Genomic DNA, 16163 nt, shown 5'->3' on the forward strand with positions numbered 1-16163 from the left:
ATGAAAGGGTCAAGAAAGCACTGAAGACAAAGGTTCTGTCATCGCTTCATGGGAGAGAAAGCACCGGAGACCATGAAATCCCAGGCGAGTGCCTAAAGACCCAGCAATTTCTCTGGGCCTGAGGTCCGACTTTCAATCTAATTCCAACACAAGTTGAAGTGATTTATGTCTCACTTTTTCTCCCCGCATGTTGACAGTCCTCTCGGAGGTACACAGGCGACGTGAAGGAAGAAATCCGCACTGAAACCAAACAGGCCCCAGAGAGACAAAACCCGCCGGCTTGTGCCCACGCCCACAGGAGAGGTACTTACAGTCCAAGTGACTGTGCCGGATGCCCTCCACGTCCTCCGCGTGGATGAAGTGGTAGCATCTCTTCCCCACAATATCTACAGGGGTCAGATCCATGTAATCACTGATCCTGCAATAAGAACAGCAGACTGGCATTCAGGAGGGGAGAAAATATAGAAACTGTCAGACGTCTCAGAAACAAACCTACTGGCGATTTTCATTGTCCCAGGGTTCCTGGGAGGATTTGGCACTTGGAGGGAGAACCCTTTATACATAAGATAATTTCTTTAACGAATAACAGACTTTTTCTAAACTAGAAAACGTGCTAGATCAAGCAATTGTGTTTAAATACTTAGATAGGTTCTTTCTTTCTTTCTTTCTTTCTTTCTTTCTTTCTTTCTTTCTTTTTTTTGCATCAGAATACACAGTTAGACAACATAATTCCATGAAATTATTGAGAATCAGGAACAATGAAAGATTCTTACTAGAAGCCAAGATAATTCAAGGTTACTTAATAAATTTAAAACATGTTATGTTTATACCAAATGATTAGAGACACCTTTCATTTAAGCAGATTGGTCTTCTATTGGGTATTTCCATGAAAAAGGGCTTCAACTGCTTCTTGGCACAAAGTCCAAATTGGCATTTCAAGGGGTAGAATTTAAATGCTGAGACATACAGATGCCTGGGGGTGTTATCTTTTTTAGTCTTAGTCATCTGGGAACGCGGCTTTCACTCCTGGCCTTTTAACCGGTACTTTGTGGTGGAGTCCACACAGAAACTTTAAACCATTTCAGCGGCTCTTCCAGCCCTGTGCTCGGCATTGCGTGTGTGTAAGCCCGTGCCATTGATTGTCCAGACGTCAGTGTCCTCGGGCAGGAGCGCAGGAAAAGAGCACAAAATTGGAAAAACACCTTGGGAGAATCTGCCTGGTTTACACAAACACGTCAAAATGCTTATTATCCTCCTCCCTTCCCAAGTACAGACTCATTCTGGTCAGTCCAAAATAAAATACGTCTTTTGTTTAATTTATTCCCTTTAGGGTCCCTGCGTGTTTTGTGGTCTGTGACTTATAATGTATTCAAATACGAAGTGAGTCTTTAGAAATGACATGTTTAAGAAACTCATGAGATCACTGCTGGGGAGTTAACTCTGACTCCCAAGGCAGGGGAAATAAGAAATAAAACAAAAACAGAATAATATGGAGTATAATTAAAACATACTACACAGTGAGTGGATGTCTAAATGTCTAGCAATATAAATCATATTTGGCAAACTTAGAATTCTTGGTAAGATAAGACTAAATGGGGTGATAAAAAGGAATATTTCCTCAGGATTCCACGGTTTTCTGGTACAAACAGATTAGCCGGTGTTTTCCTGAAACCATTAGCTGCTTCCCCGCACTCTTTACACCCCCTTTCTGCAAATGAGGGAACAAGGATGTCATTAAAAGGCCCTCATTGGTGTTTCTGAAGTTTGCCAGCTCCTCTGAAAGCATTAGATGTCAGCTTTGCCCGAGGCTGTCCTGGGGAACCCTGGGGAACAGGGCTGGGGGGTGGGCGGGATGGTCTGTAGAGTTAGGGATTGGCTTCAGTTACTAGTTAGCAATTCCCTAATTAAACAACAAACCCGGGGAAAAATCCACTTCATTCTTTAGGGAAGACATTTCTTTAGTTGATTTTTTATTTGAATGAAATCCTTCCAAACAATAGAACCACTTCTTGGTACCAGAGCCTGTGACTGAGGTGAATGTGACCGGCTCAGTGTTCAAGGATCTCTTACTATATGTAGTGGAAGCCCCCAGAACAGTCTGATGATCTCTATGAGAACCAGAACCCCCTGGCATCTTGTACTCTGAGCCTCAGTTTCCTCACCTGCAAAATAGCTAAGAGGTTGGTGAGGGGGATGAATGAATGAAATGAACATAGCATTGCACCAGACACACATTTGCATCAGAATACAAGATGCAATAGCAGAAGGCAGCTGTCGGTATGCTTCTCCTGTAGGTCAAATACACAATTACCTCCACATAGGTCTTTTTAATAATTACTATCATCTTCAGTTAGGAAACAATGCTTTATTGTATTGGCTAATAAGGGGTTGTAGAAAACTTTATTTAAATGTGAAAAAAAAATAGCTTAAAGTGGTTACAGAATGTAATCTCAATTACTAGAGTGGCACCATAAGGCACTTGGTTCCATGGAGCATGTCAAAAGAATTAGTCTGTGATCTCATGAAAATTAAGTGCTAGTTTTGGGATAGGACAATCACTGGGTAAATGTTAGGTAAATAAGACGCTCCCCCCCCCCCCCCCTTTTTAGGAATTGGTGTTAGTAACCTAAATCAAGGGAGCTGACCTATATTTTCAAAGAAGAAATACCATAGTTCATCCTTCGACTTTCTGCCTCCTGGGTCTCCAGCATTCTACATTTTAAACTAGGATAAATAGCTCTATGGGCTGCGGCTGTTTTTCGTGGGTGCACATGTGTGAAAGGTCTACCTAGGCAGTTATTATGACCCATTCCTTACCATCTGGCCTGACTTCTGAGGAAAAACAAGAGACAGGGAATGCAGGAAGGCCCCATAAGATGTAGCTAAGTGCGAGGTTTCTGAATCTGTCAGATTTGGGTTTAAATCTTGGCCTCAGGTAAGTCACTTAACCTTTCTCTTTCACCTGAAATCACCTGAGGGGGATTGAGACAATGGCAAGAACTGTCCATAAACTTGAGTTAGATGGTGCATACAGGGTGGGGCAAAAGTAGGCTTACAGTTGTTCAGATGGAAAATAATACAATAATTAATAAAGAATAATACAAGAATAAACTGTGTTTCATGTACTCACAACTATAAACCTACTTTTGCCCCACCCTTATAATGAGCTCAGCACATTGCCAAGTGTGTAGTAAGTGTTCAGTGTTAGTCATCTTTATTATTACTTGCCAACTCTAGCCAATAATTTGGCTAAATTGAAAATTAAGTGCTACCTGTGGCCATTCCAGAATACCTTAGATATAGCCAACTATACAGTCATGATGATACAATTTTTACTAAATGCCACCAAAAGCTTAAAAAATAGATTTAGAGTTTTTAAATAACTAGAGGCCCAGTGCATGAAATATTAAATAACTAGAGGCCTAGTTAAATATCTATTAAATAACTTATTTAAAAACTAGAGGCCCAGTGCATGAAATTCATGCACTGGGGGGAGGGGGTCCCTCAGCCCGGCCTGCCCCTTCTCACAGTCTGGGAGTCCTCAGGGGATGTCCTACTGACAGCTTAGTCCTGCTCCCCAGTGGGAGCAGGGCCTAAGCCGCAGTCCGGCCTCCCTCTGCGGGAGGCAACCGGCCAAATCAGGGAAAGGCACCGCCCTCATCACCCCCTCACTGCTGCTGCCTCTGGCCTCCCTCTGTGGGAGGTGACTGGCCAATCAGGGGAAGGCACCGCCCTCATCACCCCCTCACTGCTGCTGCCTCTGGCCTCCCTCTGCGGGAGGTGACTGGCCGATCAGGGGAAGGCACCGCCCCCATCACCCCCTTGCTGTTGCTGCCTCTGGCCTTCCTCTGCGGGAGGCGACCCTGAGATCAGGGGAAGGCAACGCCCCCATCACGCCTCTGCTGCTGCCACTGCCGGCCGCGAGGCTGCCTGAGCCTCGGCCATTGCAGCCACTGCGGCTTGCCTGAGCCTCACCCGGCCCTCATTGCCTGAGCCTTGGGCCCTCGCAGCGGCAGCGGCCATCAGCAGCTTGTTGGAACCCCAGGGCTGGCCCTGGGCAAGTGGCAGCGGCCATCAGGAGCGCTTACAGCCATCGCCGCCATGTGGGGAGTACAGGCCACCCTCCACCAGACCCCGCCTCCCCCGCCCTCGTCCCTGACGCTGCAAGTCCCTGTCCACACCTGCTGTGCACGCAGCCTGCTGATCAGTCATTACATGATGGTGTCCTGACCAATTTGCATATTACCCTCTTATTAGATAGATAGCGCCAGTTTCGTGATATCTTCTACCCCACCGAACATTAAGAACCAGGCGGGTATCTTCTCCAATGGGTGAATTCTTTTCTCTGAGTCAAATCCTGACTGGAAACGGTAGGCATCTCTAACTCAGCTGCAACACCTTCCACTTCCCAATGGACTGAACGCAATGCTGTCTGCCTGCCTCTTGGCTCGGCCACGAAGAGGTCAATTCCCAAGCCACGTGGCCATTCCGCGTTTTCATTTTTCCTCCTTAGGCACTCGCAGGGCTCCGTGAGCATAGACTGCATCCATGGCTGACAACACGGAGCTACAAAAGGATCTTCTCAAAACGGACTGTAGTTCTTCCCATAGCACCGGGGAGGGACAGCGTCACCACAGCCCCCTCAGCAGCCCCCGCCCTGCTCCCCACATCCCAGCAACCGCTCCCTCTTTAAATTAGTCCGAGGGCCGGTGCCTTCTAGGTGAAAGGTCTGAAGGGGCCTTGTCCCATTTCCTTGTCCCTCGCTTTGTGCTTAATGGAAAAAGTGAACTTTTAACCAAAGGCCCAAACATCCTTTCATAAAAGCTCAATCCCGAGGAAGGACTGGCAAGTCATTTACACAACGAGTCATCTTATTTTTTCGTTGACGGAAGTGAGAATTACAAATTTTATTTATTATATGTATAGAAAGCCCCGACCCGTCTGATGACCTATAGCAGGATCAAGTTTTTGGTCCTCTGTTCCTCTAGAAGGCTCTGATTCTCATTGGTTCCGTATATGCACTGTGGACTAAATGTGTCTCCCCCCCCCCCAAATTCATATATTACAGCCCTTACCTTCATTGTGATGGTATTAGGAGGTAGGACCTTTGGTTTTGATGAGGTTTAGATGAGTTCATGGGGATAGAGCCCCTGTGATGGAATTTGAGTCCTTATATAGAGAAGAGCCCACAGCTCTCTGTCTCCCTGGGTGAGGACAGCAGAAGGCAGCCGTCTGTAAGCCAGGAAGAGGGCTCTCACCAGGAATCGAACCGGCCTGCACTTTGACCTTGGACTTCCCAGCCTCCAGAACTGTAAGAAATACCTGTCTGTTGTTTAGGCCACCAGTCTATGGTGATTTGTTATAGCAGCCTCAGCCTGAGCTGATGAAGGCAACGTGCTTAATGCCTGCCTGTGTGAACACTGACCATCATGAGTCAGGAAGAGGGTCTGGCTGAGGCATCACTCCTGATCACTCGTTACTGCATCATTTTCCCAATAATGTCTCAGTCTTGCTCTCTCCCTGGATTGTTGGGCAAAATGGGCCTTAATTATAGCACATAGATGTCTGGGTATCCCAATTCATTCCATTGTTATCCCTAATGCAAATCAGGGCAGCAATGTACATTTTAAATAAAAAAACCATGTTTGGTATCAGTCCAAGCATCCATTAAAAATAAGATCAGGATTTATAATGAGCCTCCCTGGGAGAGTAAAATCCTGCAGCCTGCTGAAAACACCAACCCTCACCAATGTGCAAAAAACAGCAGGGCAAATGGAAACAAAAACCAAGTACCTATTTTCACAGTAAATGATATTGAGGTCCATATTTACTCGAGTGACGAACATATGGCAGTCGATTCTGACTTCATTGATTGTAGGGGGAGGCAAGGCGTGCGCCACGACCACAAGACCCATGATCTGGCTGGGGATGGTCCTCCCGTGGGACAGGGACACCCGCAGGCGGAGCCGGCCTGTTATGTGGATCACCTGTAACAGAGCAGTGAGGACAGGACACAGTCACATTTACATCCGGGATGTAACAGTGTTTCTTTTGAGAAATGCGAAATGACATCTGGCATAGCCAATATTAGCTTTTACCTTCTGTAATCATAATGGCTGTCCAAGTGCCTCCGTGTCCTCAAGGCAGGCGACAATAGAGAAATATTATACTCTGAGCATGTCCCAAGGCAGCATTATTATTATGCTATGCTGTTGCTATTTTTCAGGCACTTTTTTTTTTTTTTTTTTTTTTTTTTTACATTTAGAGGAAGTTCGTCAACCAGCTGAAATGACCAGAAAGTTGAGCACTGAGCTGCGAAGGAAACATTTGCACGATCAGCCCTTGTTAATGGGTGATGTCTGTTTCTCTCCAAATCCACACCGAGTGGGATTACGTGGCCAGCTCCTTTCAGAAGTGTGGCTCAGAGCTTTCCTTCATTTGGGGTTGATATTGCAAAAGGCCAAAGACTCCATGAATAAAAGACTCAGTGGGGATGACATGAATGCACCCCTTTGAGTACAGAAATTCATAGGCAATACTGAATAACCAGTAATACTGTGATTTACTGCCGTGCCCATAAGGTTGAAGGTGGGAAGATTTGGCCCTTCTTTCCTTCCTTATTTCTTGACCTCCTCCTGACGAAGGGTTAGGAAGACTCCCACCATTTAGGGGGCTCCTTTTGGTCACTTTTGCAGAAACAGAAAGGAGGATATTGGGCTATGATTTTCAGTTTGTTAGCCCAAATACGCACTCGGTAGCCCAGGCCACTAGAACCAAACAAAAGGCATCTCTTGAAAAAGTTCCTTTGCTTATAAACTGTATGTAGAAGAGCCAAAATGTTAACTTCATTAAATGATGTTTTGGGGAAACAAAATCATGAAAGGATGGAAAGTGGAAAGGATTTATGTGGCTGTGCTTTGGAATGATGGAAGTTGTGTGTGTGTGTGTGGTGGGGGGGGAGGGGGCGGTGAAGACTCTGTGTGTGTGTGTGTGGGGGGGTGAAGACTGTGTGTGTGTGTGTGTGTGTGTGTGTGTGTGTGTGTGTTCTAACTATGTCCCTAGGACTCTGCTGCAGTGTGCAGTGTGGCCTTCTAGAGCCAGGTCGTGGAGGCCATCGCTGCGATGCACTGGACCCGGAGCTCAGGGTAGTGGCTAACCAAGCTTCACAGGTGGTTTGCCTTTCCAAGTGCATCCCTTTTGAGATTTTCCTTTTCCCTCTTTGCCATAAGGCAGTGGTCGGCAAACTCATTAGTCAACAGAGCCAAATATCAACAGTACAATGATTGAAATTTCTTTTGAGAGCCAAATTTTTTAAACTTGAACTTCTTCTAACGCCACTTCTTCAAAATAGACTCGCCCAGGCCGTGGTATTTTGTGGAAGAGCCACACTCAAGGGGCCAAAGAGCTGCATGTGGCTCGCGAGCCGCATTGCCGACCACGGCCATAAGGAACCGAGGTGGGAAGCGGTTTCTGGCCTCCCAGGAACACTAAGATCTAGCGTCTGCTCTCCTTCCCAGGGGCTTGACTGGTAATTCCTTTCTCATTTTGTTTTTGTTTCCCTTAAGTTATGCAGTTTCCCAAAGTCAGCCACACTGCTGTCAGTCAGGGGCAGGATCAAAGCTTCCGGCTGCCCTGCGAGTCCTGGCTGTTCTGCATCCTCCCTCTTCCCTGTCCCCCTTCACGTTGCGCCCAGAGCCGCCCATCTGGAAACGCCAATGAGGAGGATTATTTAGGTTATTTCAGGAGCAGTCTTTCGATCACCCACATTTGAAGTTAACTAAATTCATACTTAATGCACCTTTGCTTTAAGCTTTGGTCGGACGAGCTACTTTATGAATACTTGAAAATGTACCTAGAGGCAAGGATACTAACACACCATCACAGACACATTTTTTTTTTGGCAAGACCTCATTAACTAATAAAGAAATAGCGAAAAGAATGGGATTAACTTCACAGGAGGGGTGTCAACAGTTCCTGGTCCTCCTCCTAGCCAGGCTTACATAGATGCTCATTTATCATTATCTGTCTTGCACTATCAGGAACACTCAGCTTCTTGGAAAAACACAGATCTATAAACGCTCAGGAAAACACACACCCAGAAATGATATGCTAAGTAAATCCCTACTTGGTATTCTATTTGAAAGTGATTTATAGGTGTCTGGGCTAGAACACATTTTGGGGAGACAGACAGGCTACTGGGCTGAGCTGCCTGCATGTCAGATCTCCCGGGCCTCCATCTCCAGCTTTGCCGGTGGCCGTCAAGGTGTCGCTGGGGATCACAGTTGGGTCCAGTAGGGTCTAGATTTGCCATTTGCTCATTTCATTACCCTGGGCGAGTCAACTCTCTGCATCTCATTTTCATTTTCTGTGAAATGGGCATAATAACTATTCTGCAGTTATGTTATAAAAACAAAAAGAGATAATGGAGGGCAACACACTCTAAATTGTAAAGAAGTCTGCAAATTTCACTATGATTCTACTGGCCTTTAAAAATATCAACTGGATAATAAGGATAAGAAGCAATTATTAATTTAATCTTGACCAAAAGCCTGGTAATGAATTATGAAAGTTTATGACCCTCTAAAATAATAATATTTAGAAGAAAATTTTGGAGGGTCTATTTTAGGTCCCTTTCCCTTCAATTTTTTAGGTGAGGAAAGAGATTCTGGAAAGTTCATTCCCCGTGTAGAGTTACCTTACTTGGAAATGGCAAAAAAGAGCCTAAATCCAGGTTTGTATGTCTTGTGTGTCATTTCCAATTTATCCCTGTATACATTTCATGTGCATATTCATATTGATTGGAACATTATGAATTAAGTAAATTTACTGCCTTCAGTAATCTGTATATAAACCTTTAAATAGACTTCACTTATAACCAGAAGCTCAGGTAATTTGAAAAGTCTGAGAAATAGCACAAACTAAGAAGAAGAAAAAGGAAACTAAGAAACTTACTAATGTAGTAATTAAATAGTTGTCAAGAAATGTCAAAGAACAGTCAGAGGGTGTGTTTGTTCATATGCGCATGTGGGGGTGAGGGAGGGTGGGACTGAGTATGTTAGGTCACATAATTAACTTTTTGGTTTTAAATTGATATGTTTTTCCAAATCCATTTCATGATGCCAACAGTTTCCACACCCACCCCCCCATGTGACCAGTTATGTTCAAATAACCAGGTTATGTTCAAATTGTAGGACATGTGAAACAGCACCTCTCCAAACATGCAGATTGTTGTTTCACTTGGCAGTTGCTTTTTAGGCAGGAGATGCAGAGGAGGGAGTCTGGGTCCCAGCCCTGGCTCTGACACCGCAGAGCACTGCAATGACTTGCTTCGTTCCCAGGCTGGCGTAGTAGAGATTAAAACCTAGTCCCAGGAAGAGGATGAGTATTCCGTAAAGGTGTTCATTGTTTTCTTAATAAGATCAGCAAAGGGCATTTTATTTTAATTTTAAGTTTCTAAAACATATTATGTACAAGGGACCTTGCTATGTGCCAGGGAATAGATCAAGGTGAATCAAATGTAAACATTTCCTCAAAGAGTTGATGGACTACAAAGTGGGGGTAGACATATGTAATGACCTGTAGTCTAGTAACATTGGGAGATGACACAGTGACTGAGCGAGAGAGTAGTTCTCCATCCTGGTTATGTGGCATTATCATATGTGAAGCTTTGCTAACACGTGGATTCCCAGGTTCTATCCCCCAGGGATTCAAGTTTGTTAGGACTGGGCTGGAGTCCAGCATTTGTTTTGAAAGCTCCAAATGTGATACATCCTACTGGAGAATAGGTGGCTTATGGGTTTGGAGTTACACTACTGGTTCTCAATCTGCCACACAGTGGAATACCAGGGAGTCTTAAAAGTCCCCATGTTCAAGCTGTACCCAAAACCAATTAAACAGGGACCTCTAGGTCTTATAGGGCTGCTGAGAGGATTCAGTGAAAATGTATATAAAGTGCATATATATATATATATATATATGCCTGATACACAGTATATGCTCAACAAGTACTACTTTTATTAAGTAACAGCTATGCCCCATAAGAAAGGTAAAGGATAAGGTATTTGGAAATTCAGGGTAGCTAGAAATACTTTTGACTGAGTGGATCAGGAAGGATATGTGAAACTGGCATTTGAGTACATTGTTGCCATAAGATATGGTGATGGAATGGTGAAAGGGTTTCTCAGATTGAGAGAAGAGCGAGAACAAACGAATATAAAAGGGAGCCTATGGGCACAGGAGCAGTAAGTGTCAACAGGTGAAGAGACAGGGATGGGCTCAAGTGGCAGGTACAGGTAAAGCAGTAGAGACTGGCAATGGGAGCTGCTGAGAAGAGCTAGCACCGTGATTTTGAGCCTGTCTCATAGGGTAAGGAGGAGGAGGAGGAGGAGGAGGAGGAGGAGGAGGAGGAGGAGGAGGGTGATGATGATAGGCTGAATGGTAATTGGTAATACAGGAACTACCAGTGTGTGGGTATGAGCAGTGTGGAGACCAAGATTTCCCTGTGGACCTTGTGTAGTTGAGCCTGGGGTAGGGTGGGGTCAGGGGGTCCTAGACAGCGTGTCCAGGGGCTAGTTGGAGAAAGGAGCTGCATAGTTAAGAAATGATAGTTGAAGGTACAATTTAGATTCTTTTTGTCCCTGGAGGTGATAGTTAAAACCAGGAAATTCAGTGGAATTACTAATGAAGAAAACAGATGAGAGAATACTAACGGCATTTCCCCCTACTGTACTGTAAGTACCTGAAGCCCAAGGCAACTTATGTTTTCCTCTAAGTTAAGGTTCCCTTGCTCTATAATAATTACTTTTGTAAAAAATATAAAAATTTCTCAATGCTCTAAAGTCCCCTTTTCTCCACCCACAATTCCATTCTGATATAAATGCCAAGCTTGTGGCCAGTCCCAGTGGTAACATCCAAAAGAATGGGATGACTTCCTTATCAAGTTAAGTGAGTGAATGGAAAATGATTTTGAATGTAAATGTATAAGCCCAAATACACATATTTTGTGAAGAGCCATTAAAACTACACAAATAACATAGCAGCTTTAAAATGAAAGGAGTAGTGTGGAGTAGAAATAACACTGAATTGGGAAACATTTGCTTTCAGTCCTGGTTCCGGTAGCCTTGGCAAGGCCTTTGGCTGGGGCAGCGTTTCCTCAGATACAAAGTGGAGCTAAGGAGCAGACAATCAGACCGAGGGTTTCACTAAGTTCTAGGGAATTCTATGACCGAATGCTCAATAGGATGGCCCTTACTCCACGGTGGGCTGGGCGTTTTAGTACAGCTGCAAGTTAATAAATGCAAAGTACACTTCAAGAATTAAACAATGGGGTTTTTATGGGTCATCGCTGAGTTGGAGCAATGCTTTTGTTTTGGCCGATACCAGGTGAAAACTGCCTCTGTGTTCTAAAGGTTCATCTTAGTCTGGTCTTAAATCTAACCTACGCACATTCTTCAAAATCGATTTCTGAACTGAGGGATTCTTCGCCCCTGAGCTCAATTCTGTATCAGAACTCAATCCTCACTGAGCTTCCTTTCATTGTTCTCGCTTTATCATAAAGAGCTGTACAAAAATGCTAAAGCCCATATTTTTCTAAACCCCTCACACAGCACTGCCCAGATGCCAGCCCCAGTGAAGCAGAATGCACAGGATTTCTGAGCTGAAATTCCACTTTTTTTTAAAAAAATAAGAACCTCCAAATTAACATTATTCATCAGTCTCACATTGAAGAAATCCTCGTTGGACTTTTATTTTTCTTCTCTGCTACAAGTTGATGTACGTGAGGCTGTAAGTCCCTGTCCTCAGAGTTCAAGTTGAGTGTAGGAGTGTTAACAAGCCACGTTTCTTAGACAAATGTATATTCTCAGAAATGTATATTTCTGCTCCTTTCAGTCTGTTAGTGACAAACACTTAGATGTGCTCCACTAATATCTCTTCATGAGCAAGCCCATCGCAAAGACCTTGATAAAGCCTCCCCTCTGTCGATGCTTAAAGAAGGGAAGCCCACGTCAGAAAAAAAAATGCATCTGGAAGCTATCCTCCATCTTTTAGGGAAAAAAAAATCTCAGTAATATGAAACGTTTTCTTTATCAAAAGGAAGTGCTAAGTATTATGTGCATTATTTTCCACATATAATGTAAAGGAGAGAATAGGGCTAAGCAAATAGGGGCACAAAAATGCTGCAGGCGCGAAAGAACGATGGATTCCCTGGGTTTAGAGCATCTTCAGAGATTTTTCACTTGTCCTTTAAGGGAATCTAAATTTACCTTAAAAACCTTAGCTTCCTTCTGGCACTCTTCTCTTTTTTCTTTTATTCCCCAGTAGAAGTCTGTTTTAGCATACAGATCATCAAATCGCTAGCTCAGGAGGGAGAGCCAGCTAATTATTTCTAAGCGATGGGGGTTTTGAGGTGGCCCATAACCTGCTGACAGATAAAGGCTTATCAAGGTCTTCCAAGCTTCGACATCTAGCCTATGGAGTAACAACTTAATCTAAACTAGCCTGAGAATATCAGCCTCATGCAAATTCCTTCATGCAAATTTTTAGGGACTGGGTTTTCTGAGATTTAGACCATATTGATTCATAGGTTGGAGAATCTGCCCTAACAGGTCTCTCTGTCCCTGTCTGTCTGCCTCCTGCCTCCTAGGTCTTTGCACAAGGCTTGGGGGGGAAAAAAAGAGACATGAGACCAAGTACCTGTCCACAGAGGCAAGCACTATGCACAAGAGGGCTCACAACTGAAGAATACCATCTCCCTCTCCTTTCTGGAATCTCAGATTTTATTTCTGGAAACTAACTCCACTCTAGGGGACTTTGTCATAATTCACATTGGGACTTTGGCAGCAGGGGATTAAAAAATGACCGAAGAGGGAAAAGTTGATTTCTAAAAGCAGAGGTGAGATTGGGGGGAGGTGGGACTGGGGGGGAAATGAGGCTTGGCAGGGCGTGTGTGACAGTGTAAACCTCTGTGAGGTGGTTACCAGCTCAGGACCGCGTGGGTGGTGGCAGTTTTCCTAGGAGTTTGCCCCTAAGCAGTTCCTAAGGTCAGGGATCTTCAGTGTGGCACTGGGTTGATGGGAGCAGGATTCAGCATTTCGGGATAGAAGACCAGCAATAACTAGAAAGGAAAGGGTGTCAGGGTCTCAGAGGGCTCAGTGTGAGGCCAGCTCTGCTAGTGGAGATGGCTGGGTGCTGGGAAGCTTCCTGGCCAAAGTTAAGAGAAAGGAACCCTGGTAGAAGCCAGTCCTTTTGGATAAAAGGACTATACTTCGTTAATTCCCAGGGACTTGTGACCTTCCATTTGGTTTGAATGCTTGGCACGATTCCCGAAAGACTCAGTGAGCACTCCAGGCAACAGACAACCTGAGGCTGTAGGGTAGGGCGTTCTGTGGACAGCAGAGGAAGGGAGGAAGCCAGGGCTGATCTCTCTTCTGCCACTGAGACACTAAGGTCCTGACGGAAAACAGACCCACGCCCACGCATGCATTTGGGCCTTCCTCCTCTTGTAGATGAAGTCCACCCGCTCTGTCCCGTCCACAAACTACTAAATGGGCCTGGTACCTGAGGGAAAACATACTGTGTTCTTTAATAGGCGAGCTTAAAACACTTAAGGCTGATATTAAGGATGTATTTTAAACAAAAACAACTCTAGGGTGTGTGGTTCTTAAATTTGAAAGTGCACAAGACTCACCTGGGGAGCTTATTGGTAAAGTGGATTCCTAGGCCCCACCTCTCCCCCCAATTGCACATTATTTACATCGAGGCAGAGACCTGGGAATCTGCATTTCTCCATTGCAAGTGCTTTGGATGCCAATCCAGAGCCATCCTTGAAGTCTGCCTTAGGGGCCGGCCATGCAGCCATCCACCTGCAGCTTCCCCTTTAGAGAGCTGAACGAATAGATACAGATGACCTAGAAGTTCAGCCCAGACTGCCTCCTAAAGGAGCAAAGAAAGATGAACAGACATTTACATTTCACTCTGGGCTGAAAGAATCCCTACTCCACAGAGCACAAGCCATTGTCTCCATTCTTTGGAATGGAAGCTGGGGCAATAAGCCGGAACCCTGGACTGATGGGGGATCAGGGCGTGCTTTCTGTGCACAGGGCCGCCTGAGGGGGCCGCCCGGGAGCCCCGTCAGAGCTCCTTCATTTGTGTAACGGTCTGCTTTCTCTCAGTGGCCCTGCCACAGGGGCTGCACTGCGGTGCTGCCAGCCTCTTGGGGGAGGTCGAGCTCCGCCAATCCCCTCCCCCTGCCCGGCCAGCCTCTGGCTTAGCTCCTGATTAATTCAGGGGAATCCTGGGAGGTTAACCCTTCATTTGATGGCTCCAGTGAGGAGCTGAGAGATTGCCGGTAATTTATCACCCTGTTTTTCTTTTTTTGGTGTTTTTTTTTTTTTTTTAATATAGAAACATTTTCTAAGGCAACAAATAAAAAATTATTTTTAAAAACCGCATTTAAAATACATTAGCTACAGCATTCTATTCTGACATGACTGTATCCTCCAAACATAACAATTACTTCTCATCCATCTCTGTTACCACACTTCAAATACAGAACATCAAAAAATAGAACCACACTTAGAGCCTTAGCTTCTCAAAATGTGTCTGGACTCCATATTTGTTTCCTGTTCCCTTTGGGGGAAAAGCTTTCTTCTACCAAAGATAAGACTTTTTTTTTTTTTATTGGGATAGTTTAAACTGGAGAGATTTCCTTAATGAGATTATGTAAATGTATGGCAAAGATATAAGCCACATTTTCTCAGAGAGTGGAACACCTCAAATATCATTTAATATAACAGGTAGAAACCCCTTGATAAATTGTCAAGGGGCAAAGCAAGAAGGCTGAACTATACACATCTGATCCAATTTCGCTTGATTCCGTTACTTTATTAAAATCTCCTAGAGAAGGACAGAGACCACTGCACCTCCGTGGAGGGCAACTTTTCATTCCTCTACCAGTCATTGGGGAGGGGGGTGTCACCCTCAGGGTCCCAGAGGCCCCTTGTGGTTTGGGGTCACTGTCTTGAGGGTAAAGAGGCAGTTCTTAATATAACAGACTGCAGTTGTATTTCCCGACACCATTTGAAAAAGAATTCAGAACCAGTCCTGTGTGCCAGGTAAGGAATAGAAACTGGCTCCCGACTCCCATCTCACCCCCCAGAAACACTACAGCATATTGTATGTTTTCTTCAGAACCCATGAGCTCTTATTAGGAAAGATATGATACAAATCAAATAGTTTCTATTCCTTATCCTTGCTTAACACAGTTGTTGAGTGTATGTTTTACTTAAATTTCTTTAGTTTAACAACTAGTATTGCTAGTCTCCTGAGCCTTCGTTTCTTGCGTGTGTGAGAATTATACAGAGACTCTCGGAACTGCAACACACGCCCGACGACAGCTGTGTGCCAGAGACGGAGGGCTTCTCGCATGAACACGGTCATTCCAGAGAGCGCTCTGCGGTCCCGAGACACACTGAGGCAGCCTTCCTCCCCCCAGCCCCAACCTGAAGGTCTGCAGGAGAGTAAATGATTGCATGTTGATAACAAAGGAAACCTAGAGGAACATCTCCTGGGCGTGGGAGTCAGCTACCCCCTCCTCCTGAGTTGCAGAGAATGCGGTAAAGACAATTATCCATGTAGATGGGAAAAACCTTGGTCCTTGTAGAAGGACAACTCTGCTGTCTCAAGAGCTGAAGGATTTTTTAAAGCAGCCATCCCCTTAAAGGGGAAACACACAAATACTAGCAATCGCATTTCTGATAGATAACATTAAAGCAAACAGATGGATCATAGATATTTTGAAAAAAAAAATTAAAGCCTCATTATTCCCCGTATTTAGACATAAAACTTCTTTAAAGATCAAAACTAAAAAGGATCCCCTCCCAGGAGGCTGCAGTATGTGTCTGGGACTCTTACAGTAAGGGCAGACACAGAGTTCTCTCGACTCGGGCCCTTTCGACCCAAAACTGTGCATGAAACAAGGAACAGACTAGAAGCCGGGCTTGCTCAGTGTTCCTGGCACACTCGGGCAACGTATTTCCATGTTGGACTTCAAGGACCTCCTTGCTCTGCATTGATTTCCTCATCGGGGAAGTGAGTGGGCCTAACTGTGTGGCCTGGGAGACCTTTCCTTTGCGTGGTGTCTATTAAATCCGATATTTGAACAT

General features: G+C 44.7%; 1 protein-coding gene across 9 annotated transcripts in view; it reads right to left on the reverse strand.

The window, feature by feature from the left end:
- The window catches only part of NPAS3 (neuronal PAS domain protein 3), a gene marked incomplete at its 5' end in the record, with an annotated part of 879539 nt that overhangs the window by 19315 nt on the left and 844061 nt on the right, over window positions 1–16163 (reverse strand). For all 9 annotated transcript variants that reach the window (XM_079769762.1, XM_079769761.1, XM_079769766.1 and 6 more), the window contains 2 exons: window positions 312–418; window positions 5794–5987. In XM_079769762.1, the coding sequence (XP_079625888.1) occupies window positions 312–418; window positions 5794–5987 (301 nt within the window). The remainder of the gene's footprint in view (window positions 1–311; window positions 419–5793; window positions 5988–16163) is intronic.

Source organism: Cnephaeus nilssonii (assembly GCF_951640355.1).
Source record: "Cnephaeus nilssonii genome assembly, chromosome: 4".
NCBI classification, from domain to species: Eukaryota; Metazoa; Chordata; class Mammalia; order Chiroptera; family Vespertilionidae; genus Cnephaeus; species Cnephaeus nilssonii.